Genomic DNA, 16,776 nt, shown 5'->3' with positions numbered 1-16,776 from the left:
TTGGCCAGGATGTGTAGAAAAAGGAACTTTCTTGCACTGTTAGCCGAAATGCAAACCAGTGCAGCCACTCTAGAAAACAGTATGGCAGTTCCTCAAAAAGTTAAAAATACCACCACTCTGCAATCCAGCAATCACACTACTAGGTATTTACCCAAAGAATACAAAAATACTAATTCAAAGGGATACATGCACCTCGATGTGTATAGCAGCATTATCTAGAATAGCCAAATTATGGAAACAGCCCAAGTGTCACTGATTGAAGAATGTATAAAGAAGATGTTGGGGTGGGGGGCGGGGAGTGACTTGGTGGCTCAGTCGACTCATCCAACATCAGCTCAGGTCATGATCTCATGGTTCATGAGTTTGAGCCCCTTGTCGGCTCTGTGCTGACAGCTCAGAGCCTGGAGCCTGCTTTGGATTCTGTGTCTCACTCTCTCTCTCCCCCTCCCCCACTCACACTTTCTATTTCTCAAAAAGAAACAGTAAAAAAGTTTTCAAAAAGATGTGTATACACACACACACACACACACACCAGAATACAACTCAGCCATAAAAAGAACACAATCTTGCCATTTGCAACACCATGTATAGAGCTAGAGATAGCTGCTAAGTGAAATAAATCAGTCAGAGAAAGACAAATACCCTATGATTTCACTTATATGTGGAATTTAAGAAACGAAACAAATGAGCAAAGGGAGAAAAAAAGAGCAAACCAAGAAACAGACTCTTAATTATAGGGATCAAACTGATGGTTACCAGAGGAAAGGTGGGGGGGTATAAGTTAAATAGGTGATGGGAATTAAGGAGTGCACTTGTGATGATCACTGGGTGATCAGGAAGTGTTGACTCACTGTACTGTACACCCGAAACTAATATTACACTGTATGTTAATGGACCAGAATTTTTTATTTTTACCTTTTATTTTAGAGAGAGAGAGTATGTGAGTGGGGGAGGGGGCAGAGGGAGAGAATCTTAAGCCGGCCCCATGCTCAGTGAGGAGCCCAATGGCGTGCTCGATCCCACGACTCTGAGATCATGGCCTGAACCGAAATCAAGAGTTGGACACTCAATCGACTGAGCTACCCAGGTGCCCCTACTAATTGGAATTTAAATAAACACTTAAAAAAAAAGAAAACTACAATTTTACTGTCTCTATAAATAAGCAATCTATAGAAGAAATAAGTCCTCTGTCTAGTGCTTTTAAATTCACACCACAACTTTATCTTGAAGATACTGTCACACTGTAAAATTTCTACTTTTAAATGGAATTCTACATGGCACATGAATTATTTTTTCAAAGTCTGTGATTTTTTTCCTAAAGGCTATTTTCTAAACATTAAAAGTACAATGTAATAACAATACTGACAAAAGAATGTGATTTTTTTTCAAGATGGAACTATTTTTTTCTGATATGTACTCAACACAACATATTCCAACAGCAGGAATAAAAGCTACCATACAAATTATATGTATTATTCAGTAACCCACTATTTCTAATATATATTATGGATACTTCTCATGTCAATATGGACAGATCCTATGGCCTCCTTTTTTAACTGCTACTAAATAATAAGAATGATAACACGGTAGTAGTAGTAATTGTAGTGTAATAGTAATAATATATGCCAGACTTTGTTCTAAATGTTTTTTATGTATTAATTCATTTAATTCTTGTAAAAAAATCAGTAAGGTACATACTATCCTTAACCTCACGTTAAAGAAGACTAAACGGAGGCAAGCAGCAATAGTTAAGTACCTTGCCCACAATTATAGATGTAGTGGGCAGTGGAGTTTGGCTAAGAATCCAGTTGGTATGGTTCCGGAGCCTGTACTTTTAAGCAACTCCTTGGATATGCAATGGCTAATTATACTACTTCCCAATAACAGACATTTAGGTATTTTCCGACTACAAAGGTCAATTAACATGAGGGGGAGAATATTACTAAATGCTTATTTTACTCTGCTAAAAAGTCAAATTCATATTAAAATTATTTTTATATTATAGTCAGAAAATTATGCATATCAGAAGTTAAAGCATTCCGTATCTTTTATACTAAGATGATTTCTTTTAAAATTTTTTTTCTTTTATTGAAGTAAATTATATATCATAAAATTTACCATTTTAACCATTTCTAAGCTTACAGTTCAGTGGAGTTAAGAATATTTGCAGTGTTTGGGGTGCCTGGGTGGCTCAGTCGGTTAAGCGTCTGACTTTGGCTCAGGTCATGATCTCACAGTTCATGAGTTCGAGCCCCGCATCGGGCTCTGTGCTGACAGCTCAGAGCCTGGAGCCTGCTTCAGATTCTGTGTCTCCCTCTCTCTGCTCCTCCCCCGCTCATGCTGTCTCTCTTTCTCCTAAAATAAATAAATAACATTAAAAACAATTTAAAAAAAAAAGGGGGGGCGCCTGGGTGGCTGAGTCGGTTGAGTGTCCAACTTCAGCTCAGGTCATGATCTCATGCTCCGTAAGTTCGAGCCCCGCATTGGGCTCTGTGCTGACAGCTCAGAGTCTGGAGCCCGCCTCAGATTCTGTGTCTCCCCCTCTCTCTGCCCCTCCCCTGCTCATGCTCTGTCTCTGTCTCAAAAATAAATTAAAAATTTTTTTTAAAAAAAGAGTATTTTCAGTGTTTGGGAAATCATCACCACCCATCTCTGGGAATTTTTATCTTCTCAAACTGAAACTCTGACCCCATGAAATAACCCCCCATTTCCCCTCCCCGACAGACCCTGGCAACCACCATTCTATTCTCTGTGTCTATGAATTTGACAAGTAGTATTCTCATATAAATGGAACCATATAGTAATTAGCCTATTATGACTGCTTATTTCACTTACTATAAGGTCTTCAAGATTTCTCCACGTAGTAGTATGTTTCAGAATTTCTTTCTTTTTTTAGGGCTGAATTATATTCCACTGTATACATATAGCACATTATGTTTACCCATTCATCCATTGATGGACACCTGGGTTGTTTACATCTTTTAGCTACTGTGATTAATACTGTTATGAATATGGGTATACAAATATCTCTTTGAGTCACTGCTCTCAGTTCTTTTAGATATATACCCAGAAGTGGAATGGTTGGATCACACGGTAATTCAATATTTACTTTTTTATGAATTCGCCATATTGTTTTCAATAGTGACTACACCATTTTACATTCTCACCAACAGTGCACAAGGGAATTCTCCACATTTTTGTTATTTCTTTATTTATTTCTTATAATAGCCATCCTAATGGATGTGAAGTGGTGATTCATTGTGGTTTTGATTTTCATTTTCTCTAATGATTAGTCATGTTGAGCATTTTTTCATGTGTTTATTGGCCATTTGTATCTCTTCTTTGGAGACATATCTTTTAAGTCTTTCTTATTTTTGAATTGGGGTGTCTGCTTCTTTGTTGTTGTGTTCTAAGTATTCTTTACATATTCTGGTTATCAATCCTTTCAGACATATAATTTTGCAAATATTTTCTCCCATTTCATAGACTGCCTTTTCACTGTCGACTTTGTCCTTTGATGCATTACAAGTTTTGATTATGAGGTAGTCCAATTTACATTTTTTTAATCCAAAAAATCACTGTCAAATCCAATTTCACAAAACTTTTCTCCTCTGAGTATTAAAGCATTATTCCTCTGAGTTTTAAAGCATTAGGTTTTATGCGTAGTTAATTCATTTAAAAAATTTTTATTTTTAGTGTTTATTTATTTTTGAGACAGAGAGAGACACAGCATGAGCGGGGAAGGGGCAGAGAGAGAGAGGGAGACACAGAATCCGATGCAGGCTCCAGGCTCTGAGATGTCAGTACAGAGCCAGACATGGGGTGCAAACTCACGGAACACGAGATCATGACCTGAGCCAAGTTGGGCGCTTAACTGACTGAGCCATCCAAGTACCCCATTAGTTAATTCATTTTGAGTTAATTTTTGCATATAATGTTAGCTAAGGTTTTATTCTTTAACATTTAGATATTCAGTTTCCCCAGCACCATTTGTTGAAAAGACTATCTTTTCCCCATTAAATACTCTTGAAAATCTTGTCAAAAATCATTTGGCCATGTATATGAGGATTATTTCTGGGCTGCCCATTATATTCTATTGGTCTGTATGTCCATATGTTTTTTGTTTTAGGTTTATTTATTTGGGGGGGGGGAGGGGGACAGAGAGAGAGATTGCTCTCAGAGAGAGAGAGAGAGAGGCTCTCAGAGAGAACCTTGAGATTATGACCTGAGCTGAAATCAAGAGTCAGCCGCTTAAAGCACTGAGTCATCCAGGAGCCCATATATGTCCATCTTTATGTTAGCACTGCAGTGGTTTGACAAGTTTTGAAATCAGGAAGCATGAGTTGTCCAGATTTGCAATTTTCCAAGACTGTTTCAAGGTTCCATATGAATTTTAATTTTTTCTGTTTCTGAAAAAAACTCATTGGAAATTTGACAGGGATATACCGAATCATTGCTTTGGGTAGTACTGATATCTTAACAATATTAATCTTCTAATCCATGATCAGCGGATGTCTTTCCATTTATTTGTGTCTTCTTAAATTTCTTTCAGTAATGTTTTATAGTTTTCAACGTACAAGTCTTTTGCCTCCTTAGTTAAATTTCTAAGTATTTTATTATTTTTGATACCATTGTAAATAGAATTATTTCTCATAATTTTCCTTTTCAGATTGTTGTCAGTATATAGATAAGCAACTAATTTTTGTGTGTGTTGACATTGTTTCCTGCAACGTTTTTCAATTCATTTATTTCAATTTCAATTTCATTTATTACCTCTGACAATGTTGTGTGTGTTTTTTTTAATCCTCAGGGTTTTCTATATACAAGATCACATCATCCATAAACAAAGCTAATTTTATTCCTTTCCAATTTAGATGCCTTTTTTTTTCTTGCCTAATTGCTCACACTAGGACTTTCCTTATTATGTTAAATAGAAGTGGCAAAAGCAGACATCCTTGACTTATTCCTGATCTTAGAGGAAAAACTTTCAGTCTTTCGTAACTGGGTATGATGTTTGCTGTGAGTTTTTCATAAATGGCTTTTGTTATGTTGAGGTCTTTTCCTTCTATTCCTAGTTTGTTGAGTGTTTTCATCATGAAAGGGTATGGAATTCTGTCAAATGCTTTTTCAGAATCGATTGAAATGATCATGCTGTTTTTCTCTTCATTTTGTTGATGTGGTATAGTACGTTGATTGATTTTCAAGTGTTGAACTATCCTGGCACTCCAGGAATAAAGGCCGCTTGGTTACAACACATAAATCCTTTAATTTGCTGAATTTGGTTTGCTAGTATTTTGGTGAGGATTTTTACATCAATATTTATACGTGTAGTTTTCTTTTCTGGTAGTGTCTTTGTCTGGTTTTGGTATCATGGTAAGGCTGGCCTCATAGAATATTGAGTTTGGAAGTGTTCTTTCTTCAATTTTTTGGAAGAGTTTGAGAGTGACTGGTATTAATTCTTTTTTAAATGTTTGGTAGAATTCACCAGGGAAACCATCAGGTCATGTTTTTTGTTGTTTGTGTTTGTTTCTTTTAATTGGGTTTTTGATCACTGGTTGACTCTTACTATATATCTGTTGAGATTTTCTATTTCATCTTGAGTAACTTCAGGTAATTTGTATGTTTCAAGAAATGCGTCAATTTCTTCTAGATTATCTCATTTGTTGGTATATGATTGCTCATAGTACTCTCTGATAATCCTTTTTATTTCTGTAAAATTATTAGTAATGTTCCCTTTTTCATTTCTACTTTTAATTAGGTCTTCTTTTATTCTTAGTCTACCTAGTTAATGGTTTGTCAATAGTATTGATCTTTTCAAAGAACCAAGTATTGGGTTTTTTGATTTTTCTCTCTTGCTTTCCTATTCTCTGTTTTATATACCTTTTTTTCTTATAATCTTTTATTTTCCCTATCTTCCTTTATTATTTCCTTCCTGGTGGTAGCCTTAGGGTTAGTTCTTCTTTTTCTAGTTCTTAAGGTGTAAGAATAGGCTACTGAATTGAAATCTTTTTTTTTTAAAGTAAATGGTTATAGCCACACATTTTCCTCTTAGCACTGCTTTTGTTGCATTCCATAAGTCTGACATGTTGTGTTTTCATTTTCATTTGTCTCAAGATATTTTCTGATTTCTCTTGTGATTTCTTCTTTGGTCAATGGATTTTTTAGGAGTACAGTTGACCCTTGAACAATGTGAGCATTGGGGCACTAACTGACCCCCCCAAGCGAAATCTGCACATAACTTTTGACTCCTCAAAAAACTTAACTACTAATAGCCTACTGTTGCCTGAAAGCCTTATTGATAACATAGTCAATTAACATATATTTTGTATGTTATACGTATTATATGCTGTATTATTAAAACACAGTAAGCTAGAGAAAAAAGGTTATTAAGAAAATCATAAGGAAAATACATTTACAATGCTGTATGTAAAAAAATCTACATATATGTGGACCTATGTAGTTCAAACTTGTGTCATTCAAGGGTCAACTGTAGTGTTTAATTCCCACACATCTGTGGAATTTTTCAGCTTTCCTTCTGTTGATTTCTAGTTTTATTTCATTTTGATTGGAAATGATACTTTGTATTATTTCGATCTTTCAAAAAATTATCAAAATTTGTTTTGTGGCAAGGTGGCTGTTTTTAAAGGTGTTTGTTATTCTTTTTAAATTTTTATTTATTTATTTTGAGAGAGAGAGAGAGAGAGAGAGAGAGAACGATCATACACGTGAGGGAGGGGTAGAAAGAGGGAGAGAGAGAATCCCAAGCAGGTTCTGCCATGTGAAGCTGGATCCCATGAACCTCAAGATCATGACCTGAGCCAAAATCAAGAGTTGGAAGCTTAACTGACTGAGCCACCCAGGTGCCCCAAGATGATTACTTTTTTAAGACAGAAAGATAAAGGCTATTTTTTTGCTTAATAATCAATATAAAATCCTGGTTTGAAAAAGCATCATTAGAAAATGGGTGCATGTGACCGTGTGCCTGTGTCCGAGTGGTAGGCAGCTGTTGCCTGCCCAGGCGCAACCTGCCCATATGCAACACTGGGGCCATGGGGAGGCCTGGCGGCCCTGGAGGAAAAAACGTCCTGCTGTCTGCAGACGGCCAGGCCCCAGAAGACACCACTAGCCCTTCCTCAGAGAGAAGGGGTCCAGACAGCTGCTGTGATGTCCATCCTGTTTCCCAACCTGAAGGGCGGCTGCTTCGAGCACCTCTGTACCAGAGACTCCTCTACCCTGCCCGGTGTTGCTGCAGTCCCACCTCAGTTCCAACTCCCACGTTGTCATGGAAGCCCAAGGTGCAGGCGGCTGAGGATATGTTCCCCAATGACTGAAACCCACTGCCTGTAGAGTTCCTGGACCTGAGGGTACCACAGGCTGGCAGGGGGGCTCCAGCCCAAAGGTGCGTGGCCATGGCAGGGCCTCAGAGCTGGAGGACGTGGGCCCACAAGCTGCCTGAAGAGTTAGATCAAGACCCCAGGACTCAGACCTCCAAGGAAGCCTGGCCTCACTGGAGGAGCTGTTCTCGAACATGGCAGTCCCAAGCCCGAAGACTCTGGCTCCAGTGGTGGATACCCACACCTTGTTCCAGTTCACCTCTGTGGCCTCACAGACTTACATCAACAGCTTAGATCACTCAGTGCAGGAGAAGGAGGAACAGGCCCTGGAGCAAGGGCAACAGGAGCTGCTTCTGCACAACTGTCCTGACCTTGACTCCCTGGTCTTGATGAAGATGAACTGCCTGCCACACTTGGGCACAGGATGCTGGTGGAGAGATTTTTCACGTCACTGCAGGTCATTCCACCAGCACATCCTGGACAGACTGTTTCTACCCAGCTGTCCCCCCTGTGTTGCATCCTGGATTGTTTACACCTGAAGTCACACAGCCACCTGGAAGGGCTGTTCCTCACTGCCCGTCGGCCCAGCAGCTCTCCTTCCTGTACGGCCTCTACCTGCACACCCCTGACTACCTGGTGCTCCTGCTCCAGTGGCTCTTCCAGCTGCTGACACAGTCTCCAGAAACTTCTTCAGGAGTCTTTGGCCTCCTATGGGATCTCAACATGGACGGGCTCTTCCATCAGTCTGATGGAGACAAGCACTGGTGGTGCCCCTTTGCTGCAAGAGGTCATGAAGGCATTTCACATCCTGGGAGCCCGCAACCCTGCTCTGGGCCTGCAGGGGCCCTGTTGGCACAGTGGGAGAGTGCTTAAAAATGACAGTGGCCATGGGGCACCTGGGTGGCTCAGTCAGTCAAACATCTGACTCTTGACCTCGGCTCAGATCATGATCTCATTAACTGTGAGATTAAGCCCTGCGTTGGGCTCTGTGCTGACAGCATGGACCCTGCTTGGGAGTTTCTCTCTTACTCTCTGCCCTTCCCCTGCTCTCTCTCTCTCTCTCTCAACATAAAATAATAAAGTTTTTAAAAAACCACTAAAAAACAATAACAGTAGCCTGAACTGAAGTGAGCAGCAGGACACTCCCCCAGAGACTGCCTTGGACATCAGCCCGAGCTACATCCATAAGTTCCTGACACTGTGTGCCCCGGCCCAGCCAGGGACCTCTTGGGCCTGATGGAGCCACTGTGCTGAGTCAGCCTGGACGTGGGGCTCCACCTGCTGCCCAAGCCTGATCGCCATCAGTCTCTGCTTTCTGCTGCTCGAGAACTTCCAGGGGTGGCCAGGGAAGCTCCAGCAGCTGTGCTGCACCCCAAGCAAGGTGTCAGAGTACCGCCACAATCTGCTGGTACTTGCATAGTTCTTTCTGACCTCCCAGACTAGGCAGCTTCAAAGCCAGCTCAGCCTTGTGGTTGTTGCACGGATGCTGGACCAGCAAGAGACACTACTCCCTCTCTGGCAAGAGAAGGCCCAGCTGTCTTTGTTCAGCCAGCTCCTGAGCCTCATGAGGCCATCATCCCTCAGGCAGTACCTGGGCTCTGAGACCTTGCCGCCGTGCCAGGAGCAATAGCGAAAGGCCAGCACCAAACAAGATCATAACGTTTACTCCCTGTGTCCCACTCTTCTGACACTCGTTGGGGTGGTGGTCAGCTGCAGGACATTACTCCAGACCAATGGGGAGGGCTGTAGCAGCCGTGCATGCAGTTGGACCGCCCCTCAGCAACCATACCCAGGAGGGCCCCCAGGCTATGCACCGACCAGACTCAAGGACCTAGCTGCCCAGACCTATATCTGCTGGAAGGTGCTGCTGGCCCCACTGCTGGCCACAGGCCCAGTACTTCAGCCCCTGGAAAGACTAAAGGAGCAGGGCAGGGATGGCCCCAGGCTCTAGGCTCTGGCAGGAAGTGAACAGGGCTCAGGGAACAGAAGGAAGTGAAGAACGGAGGCCAGAGGAAGACCACTGTGATGAAGTAAGAGCCTGCCTCCACACTGCCCCTGACCCCCACCAGGCAACGATGCAGCCCGGCCCTGCCTGGCCCACCCCTCTGCTCTCCTTCCCTCCCAGCCACTTCCTCTGCCCCATGGCCTTTGTCTCCACACTCCAGTTTCCTTGGGCTTCCTGGGACCTCCTCACCCTCCTTCCTCTCTCTGTCACTAACGTGAACTTTCTTTGTGCACATTAAAGTCTTATTTCAAACAAAAAAAGAAAGAAAGTAAAAAAGAAAATGGGTGCGTGCACAAGCACACATGACAAGAAAAACGTCTCGTTTGCTATACGGAGGCAAATAAGCACAGGAAAATTATGTTCAACATCATTAGCCATGAGTCAAATGCACATTAAACCCACAATGATATAACATGACACACTCATAAAAATATCTAAAATTTAAAGAAGTAACAACACCAAAGGTTGCTGAGGATGCAGAGAAAATGAATCATTCATATACTGCTAGTAGGAATGTAAAATAGTTCAACCGCTCTGGAAAACAATTTGTCTGTTTTTTATAAAACTAAGCATGCATTACCATATGACCCAGCAATTGTACTCTTGACCATTTACTGCAAAAAAGGAAAACCTATGTTCACACAAAAACCTGAACACAAATGTTCACCAGCTTTCTCTGTAACAGGCAAAAACGAGAAATAATCCAAATGTCCTTCAATCAGTGAGTTGTTAACAAAGTGTGGTAGATCCATATCATGGGACACTATTCAGCAATAAAAAGCAAGTGACTATTGACATATGCAACAACTTGGATGAACTGTAGGGGAATTATGCTGAACGAGAAAAGCCAAGATTAAATGATTATATATCACAGGATTCTATTCATATAACATTCTCAAAATGACAAAATTATAGAGATGGAGAAGAGAGAGGATTATTGTTGCCAGAGGTTAGAGATGAGGAGGATTAGCATGAAGTGGTCTTGTGTTAATGAAGAGTTGTGTATCTTGATTGCAGTGATGGTTACATGAACTTACACACATGATACATCTAATAAAACTACAAAACACACACACATACACATGCAAATGAGTGCAAGTAAAACTGTTTAAATAAACTCTGTGGCTTGTAACAATCTCAATTTATCAGTTTTTGAAGATGTTACTATTGGGGGAAACTCAGTAAAGGAAACTTCCTTGTGTTTTTTTTACGACTTCCTATCTATAATTTAAAAATAAAAAGTTTAAAAAGAAAACAGTCACCTAAAGTCATAATTAGGATACTATAATATGTATTGTTTAACATTTATGTTTGATCAAAGCTAACTATTAGAAATCCATGTTTATAGAAGTGTAATTTTCCAGAAAAGGTAGGGTATGCTGTTGGTGTCAAAGTAAGAAATGGGGCATATCTCTATATGTTGTGTAAATATAGCATGACAGCTGTAGGGGGGGCCCGACTGTGTTACCCTACTACACGAAGATACTCTATCGCTACTGTAGGTCCATAAGTACCTGCAAAAGCCATGCAAACGTGGTCATCAAGGGCACAAATTTTCCTCACAGTTCTTTCATCTTGAAGCTTGGCAACAGATTTCTTTTCTACTCCAAGCACAACTATATCAGTACCTCGGATTCCAACCTATCAAGTGATTAAAAAATATAATTAGTTGTTAGTTTTGACATTAAAATGAAGTTATCCTACCACATGACTTGTAGGAAAAGTCTTTTTCTTTTTTTTTTTTAATGTTTATTTTGAGAGAGAGTGCACGAGCAGGGGAGGGGCAGAGACACAGGGAGACAGAGGATCAGAAGAGGGCTCTGTATTGATAACAGAGATGTGGGGCTCGAACCCACAAACTGCAAGATTATGACCTGAGTTGAAGATGGACGCTTAACCGACTGAGCCACTCAGGCGCCCCGGAAAAGGCTTTCTCTTAACCATTCAATAAAAATGAGAAAAGTTGACTTCTGAGAAAACAGCTGCACAGGTACAGGATTACTCCATTCTCCAAACCCAAAAGTACAGAAGACAAACAGGTCGAGATTGGAAGAATATACCACCAATGCTATAACTACACGAGTGTCCTAAACTCACGCAATACACCTGAAGAAGTGCTAAGCAGATATAGAACAATTTTAACCAAAATGAAAGAAAATGCTGGGAATCCATGTGGATTCCTTGTAGAGTGGGCAATACCAGTAGTGGAGTAGAAGTAGTTTAGAAAATTAAGTAGATAAAATTCTGAAAGCTCTCCCATGTATCTCACAATTTGGAGAGATAATGCTTGGGGAACATAAGCAGCCAAGAGAAAGACCAAATGCCTTCACTCTAGTTCACTGATCAACAAAACCTCAATTCTAACATGAATTCAACAAGAAGAATCCCATTGTTCCTCTCTCCACCTCTTCCCTTGAGAGTGAAGTGGGAAAAAGTCTAAAGAATAATGTGTAAGGATAGTAGTTCTCAAACTGGGTCTTCTGTGGAAACATGCCCATATTCTCAGGGGCTCAAGAGTAATCTATAAGAAGTTTAATTTTGTATTACAATGGTAACCTAAATATTTTGAGAATTGGTATTTGTGTTTATGATTGCCTTGTGGCCAAGGGTGATATTAGTACTAACTATGCAAATAGGTGTGCTCTCAATTAGTATCATTGAAACAGAAATATAGAATAGGTTAAATACAGAACTAGACCTGAGATTACATCTTTCAATTAAATAAAACTTAAGACAATTTAGCAAGGCTTTTGCTCTTATTGTTCCCTCACTTCATTCCAGTCTGTCAATTTATCTAACAGGCCTCTCCCTAATCATGCTATCTAAAACAACAACCCTCCCTCTACATCCCACCCTCATCTAACAGACTCAGGTTGAACTTTATATCTTATAGGGAAAAGCCATGGGACTTTCTAACAATGTAACATAAATTATGGCTCAAGAAAATCTCAATATTTCCCCCAAATTTTAATAAATTAATTGATCACCACATACGATAATTTTTATAATTCTCACCTAAACAATTCTGACTTAAAGCATTTAAAACTTCCAACACAAACTAGAAAATGTTTACAATGAAAATCCTAATATCAAAGTCTTTTGGATGAGGGTAAAATTATTCTCAGAAGAAAATTCCTAATCTCATTGTAAAATAATTAATAAGTTACTCAAGAAGTTAAAAAAGGAATACAAATATTTAAGCAAAGCTTAATGGGAAAAATAAGAAAAAAAGCAGAAATTAATGATTAGGGAGAAAACAATATAATTGACAAGTAATACCAAGAGATAGGTTTTAAAGGAATAATTAAGAGATATCTCAGTTAATCTAGCCAAGAGGAACAAAGCGTAAAAAATATATACAAGTGTGAAAAAGCAAGAATTTAAAAATTATAACCCTAAGTTAATCAACATGAAAACCTTAGTGAAAAGGATGACAGACTAGAAAAATTTAAAAACTGCCCATACTGACTCAAGAAAATAATAGACAACACAGTCTTTAACAAACATGGGATAATTTCAAAAACAAGTGTCATGCCTAGAAGGTTCATGGATGAATTTTTCCTAATCTGCTGTTATGGGTAATTCCTGTGTTATTTAAATTATTCCATGGCACAGATCAAAATAAAAATGTTCCTGACTCTTTTTTTGGAAAGCTACATAACAATGTTAAAATCTGGCAAATACAACATTTTCTAAATAAAGAAAGGTACCAGTGATTTTCATTTAGGAAAGCTGATGTTAAAAATTCTAAACAAGGGGTGCCTGGGTGGCTCAGTTGGTTTAGCATCCTACTTTGGCTCAGGTCATGATCTCGCAGTCGTTGAGTTTGAGCCCCGCGTCAGGCTCTGTGCTGACAGCTCAGAGCCTGGAGCCTGCTTCGGATTCTGTGTCTCCCTCTCTCTCTCTGCCCCTCCCCTCACTCATGCTCTGTCTGTCTGTCTGTCTCTCTCTCTGTCAAAAATAAATAAAACATTAAATTTTTTAAAAAAATTCTAAACAAGATTTTCACAAATGGAATCTACAAACACAGAAAAATAGTAACATACTATAAACAATTATGGTTCATTCCAGGAATTTTAGGAGTTTCAATGAAAGCAAATCTTTTAATATAAATGTTACAGGGGAGAATGAAGATCTGTTTTCTTTTGCCCTTCTGATAACAAGAGCTCTTCAATTGTTCTTGGAAAAATAAGGAGTCTTTAGGTGGAGCTGTAATGCAACCCAGTAAATCCTTACAGTTTTACTGAAAGTGTTTGGAAGACAGGATAATTCTTTACCTATAGCTAGGAGCCTGGAGCCTAGGACTATTTAGGAGCTACTCTTAGGGAGGTCATGTCTGAGGGTGAAAGTAATATAAAGAGCAAGTAAGAGATGGACACAGAGACGGAAGAGAAGAGGGAAAGAAGGAAAAAGAAACAGAGACACACCAGTTCTAGGGCTATTCAAGAAGACCGTAGTAGCCATGTAATTGAGCCTGAAAGGAAGGTTTACCCCTGCTCCCTTTGGGTACTTGATTCAGTACAGTTGACCCTTGAACAATGCAGGGGTTAGGGGTGCCAACCCTACCACCTCATGCAGTTGAAAATCCATGTGTAACTTTTGACTTCCCCCAAATTTAACTACTAATTGCCTATTGTTAACTGGCAGCCTTACTGATAATATAAACAGTTGATTAACACACATTTTGCATGTTATATGTGTCATATGCTCTATTCTTACGATAAAGTAAGCCAGAGAAAAGAAAACATTAAGCAAATCGTAAGGAATGGGGCCCCTGAGTGGCTCAGCTGGTTGAGCGTCCTACTTCAACTCAGGTCATGATCTCGAGGTTGGTGAGTTCAAACACTGCACCAGGCACGCTGCTGTCAGCGCAGAGTCTGCTTTGGATCCTCTGCCCCCCTCTTTTTCTCTCCCCCTGCCCCGCTGGTGCTCCCTCTCTCTCTCTCTCAAAAATAAATAAACATTAAAAAAATTGTAAGTAAGAGATATACATTTACAGTACTGTAAAAAGTTCAAGTGGACCCATGCTGTTCAAATCCATCCTAATTTTTTGCTTAAATCAGTTTGAGCTGGATTTCTTTTATTTAAAAACAATTTTTTAAAAATATTTATTTATTTTTGAAAGAGAGAGAAAGTGGGGAGGGGGGGTGGCAAAGAGAGAGGGAGACAGAATGCAAAGCAGGGTCCAGGCTCTGAGCTGTCGGCACAGAGCCCAATGCAGGGCTGCAACTCACGAACGATGAGATCATGACCTGAACCAAAGTCAGACGCTCAGTGGACTGAGCCACCCAGGTGCCCCGAGTTGGGTTTCTCATGCTTGCAACTGAAAGAGTCCTAACTAAAACAATTAAGTAGTATAAACGATAAAAGCTACAAAACATTTGATAAAATTCAATATCCATACCTAGTTTAAAAACAACACTAGAAAAGCAGGAAGACTATCTGTGAAGACTATTTCATAACTTGTTAAAAAAGCATCACAAACTGGCAGCCAGAGTCATGTGAGGAAATGAGTCACCATCCATTCCACTGTTCAAGCCAAAACCCCAGTTGTTATCCTTTATAGTTCCTCCTCTCACACTATCCATTTCCAATCAATTACCTTGTTTTTGTCCATTTCACTTACAAAAGCTAACCAGTTCCCCATCACCATTCTAGTACAAGCAACCATCATTTCTTGCCTGGATCACATACAACTACATAGCCTAATAGTTTTCCCCTTTCTACCTTTGCTCTCCATCTTCCCACCCCCACCCTGCACTCCCATCTAGACTCCACAAAGCTGCCAAGGTGAGCATTAAAAACCTTAATAGGGTCAAGATTACTCTCTAGGTGAATGTCCTTCCACAGCACTCCATTGTACTTAGAAAATCTTTTCAAACTCTTTAGTCTTGCCTATAAAGCTGAACACGATCTGGCTCCTGCCTACTTATCCAACAGTATGTCATTGTTATTCACCAAGCTCCAGCCACATTACCTTTTTTCAAGACTTTTTCAAGTCCCTCTGCCTGGAATGCTTCTTTTCCTATTTCAAGTCTCTATTTCAATTTCACCTCAAGGAGTCCTTCTCTATTATCCTTTATAATAACTTGTTCTTTCAGTCAACACATTTACAATTATTTATTTATTCATTAGACTCTTCTCTCCAAATAGTAAAATCTCTGACAGCAAGGAAGCAATCAGATAAATCTAGAAAGTGGGATGCTCTACTGAACAATTAACCCAGTCTCTTCAAGAAGTCAAAGCCAGGAGGGGCGCCTGGGTGTCTCGGTGGGTTGAGCGGCCGACTTCAGCTCAGGTCATGATCTCGCGGTCCGTGAGTTCGAGCCCCGCGTCGGGCTCTGTGCTGTCAGCTGTCAGCACAGAGCCCGGAGCCTGTTTCAGATTCTGTGTCTCCCTCTCTATGACCCTCCCCCGTTCATGCTCTGTCTCTCTCTGTCTCAAAAATAAATAAACGTTAAAAAAAAAAAATTAAAAAAAAAAAAAAAAAAAAGAAGTCAAAGCCAGGAAAAAAAGAAGAGATGCTGTTCATGACTAAAACAGATGTCTAAGGGTAACCAATGCACGGACTTTAGATTCAGACCTAAACAACACAATTAAAAAAAGATATTTTGTGAGCAACAAGGAAAACCAGAATGTAGGGGATTACAAAATATTAAGGAGTTTTTGTCAATTTCATTAGGAGTGATAATGGTTTTAAGAAACTATTTTTTAGAGATGTATACTGAAGTATTTACTTATTTGTGAAATATCTGAGATTTCAAAATACTCCACTGAAAAATGATTTGCAACCTATACCTCACACTATATACAAAAATTAACTCTAAATAGATCCTAGATTTAAACGTAAAATGCAAAACTATAAACTTTTAGGAAAAAACACAGGAGAAAAATTTTGGGAACTAGGCAAAGGGTTCTTAGACCTGGCACCAAGAAATATGAACCGTAAGAGGAAAAACTGTTAAATTGGGCCTCATCAAAATTATAAACTTTTTTTTTATGAAAGTGCATATGAAGAGGATGAAAAGACAAGCTACAGACAGAGAGAAAATATTTGCAAACCCTACATCTGATGAAGGGCTAGATCTAGAATACATAAAGAACTGTCAAAACTCAACAGTGGAAAAGCCAATCTGGTTAGAAAATGGATAAAATTGAAAAACATTCCATGTTTATGGATTGGAAAAAGAAATACTGTCGAAATGTCTATACTACCCAAACCAATTTACACATTTAATGTAATCCCTATCAAAATACCAACAGCATTTTTCACAGAGCTAGAACAATCCTAAAATTTGTACGGAATCACAAAAGACCCTGAACAGCCAAAGCAACCTTGAAAAAGAAAAGCAAAGGTGGAGGCATCACAATTCTCGACTTCAAGTTATATTACAAAGCTGTGCTGATCAAGGCAGTATAGCAGTGGCACAAAAACAG

At 39.6% G+C, this 16,776-nt stretch overlaps 1 protein-coding gene and 1 pseudogene across 2 annotated transcripts in view; one reads left to right on the top strand and one right to left on the bottom strand.

Annotated features, from left to right (window-relative positions):
* The window catches only part of PSMA8 (proteasome 20S subunit alpha 8), a 62,006-nt gene that overhangs the window by 36,184 nt on the left and 9,046 nt on the right, over positions 1 to 16,776 (bottom strand). For both annotated transcript variants that reach the window (XR_009604328.3, XM_060613488.2), the window contains exon 2: positions 10,854 to 10,980. Coding sequence is in view for 1 of the 2 variants with exons in the window: in XM_060613488.2 (XP_060469471.2) it covers positions 10,854 to 10,980 (127 nt within the window). In the remaining variant the exon portion in view is untranslated. The remainder of the gene's footprint in view (positions 1 to 10,853; positions 10,981 to 16,776) is intronic.
* LOC132665867 (protein FAM178B-like) lies at positions 7,034 to 9,365 on the top strand (annotated as a pseudogene).

Source organism: Panthera onca, chromosome D3 (genome assembly GCF_046562875.1).
Source record: "Panthera onca isolate mPanOnc1 chromosome D3, mPanOnc1 haplotype 2, whole genome shotgun sequence".
NCBI lineage: Eukaryota > Metazoa > Chordata > Mammalia > Carnivora > Felidae > Panthera > Panthera onca.
The sequence above is the reverse complement of the archived record's forward strand: the minus strand, read 5'-3'. Positions and strand labels throughout refer to the sequence as shown.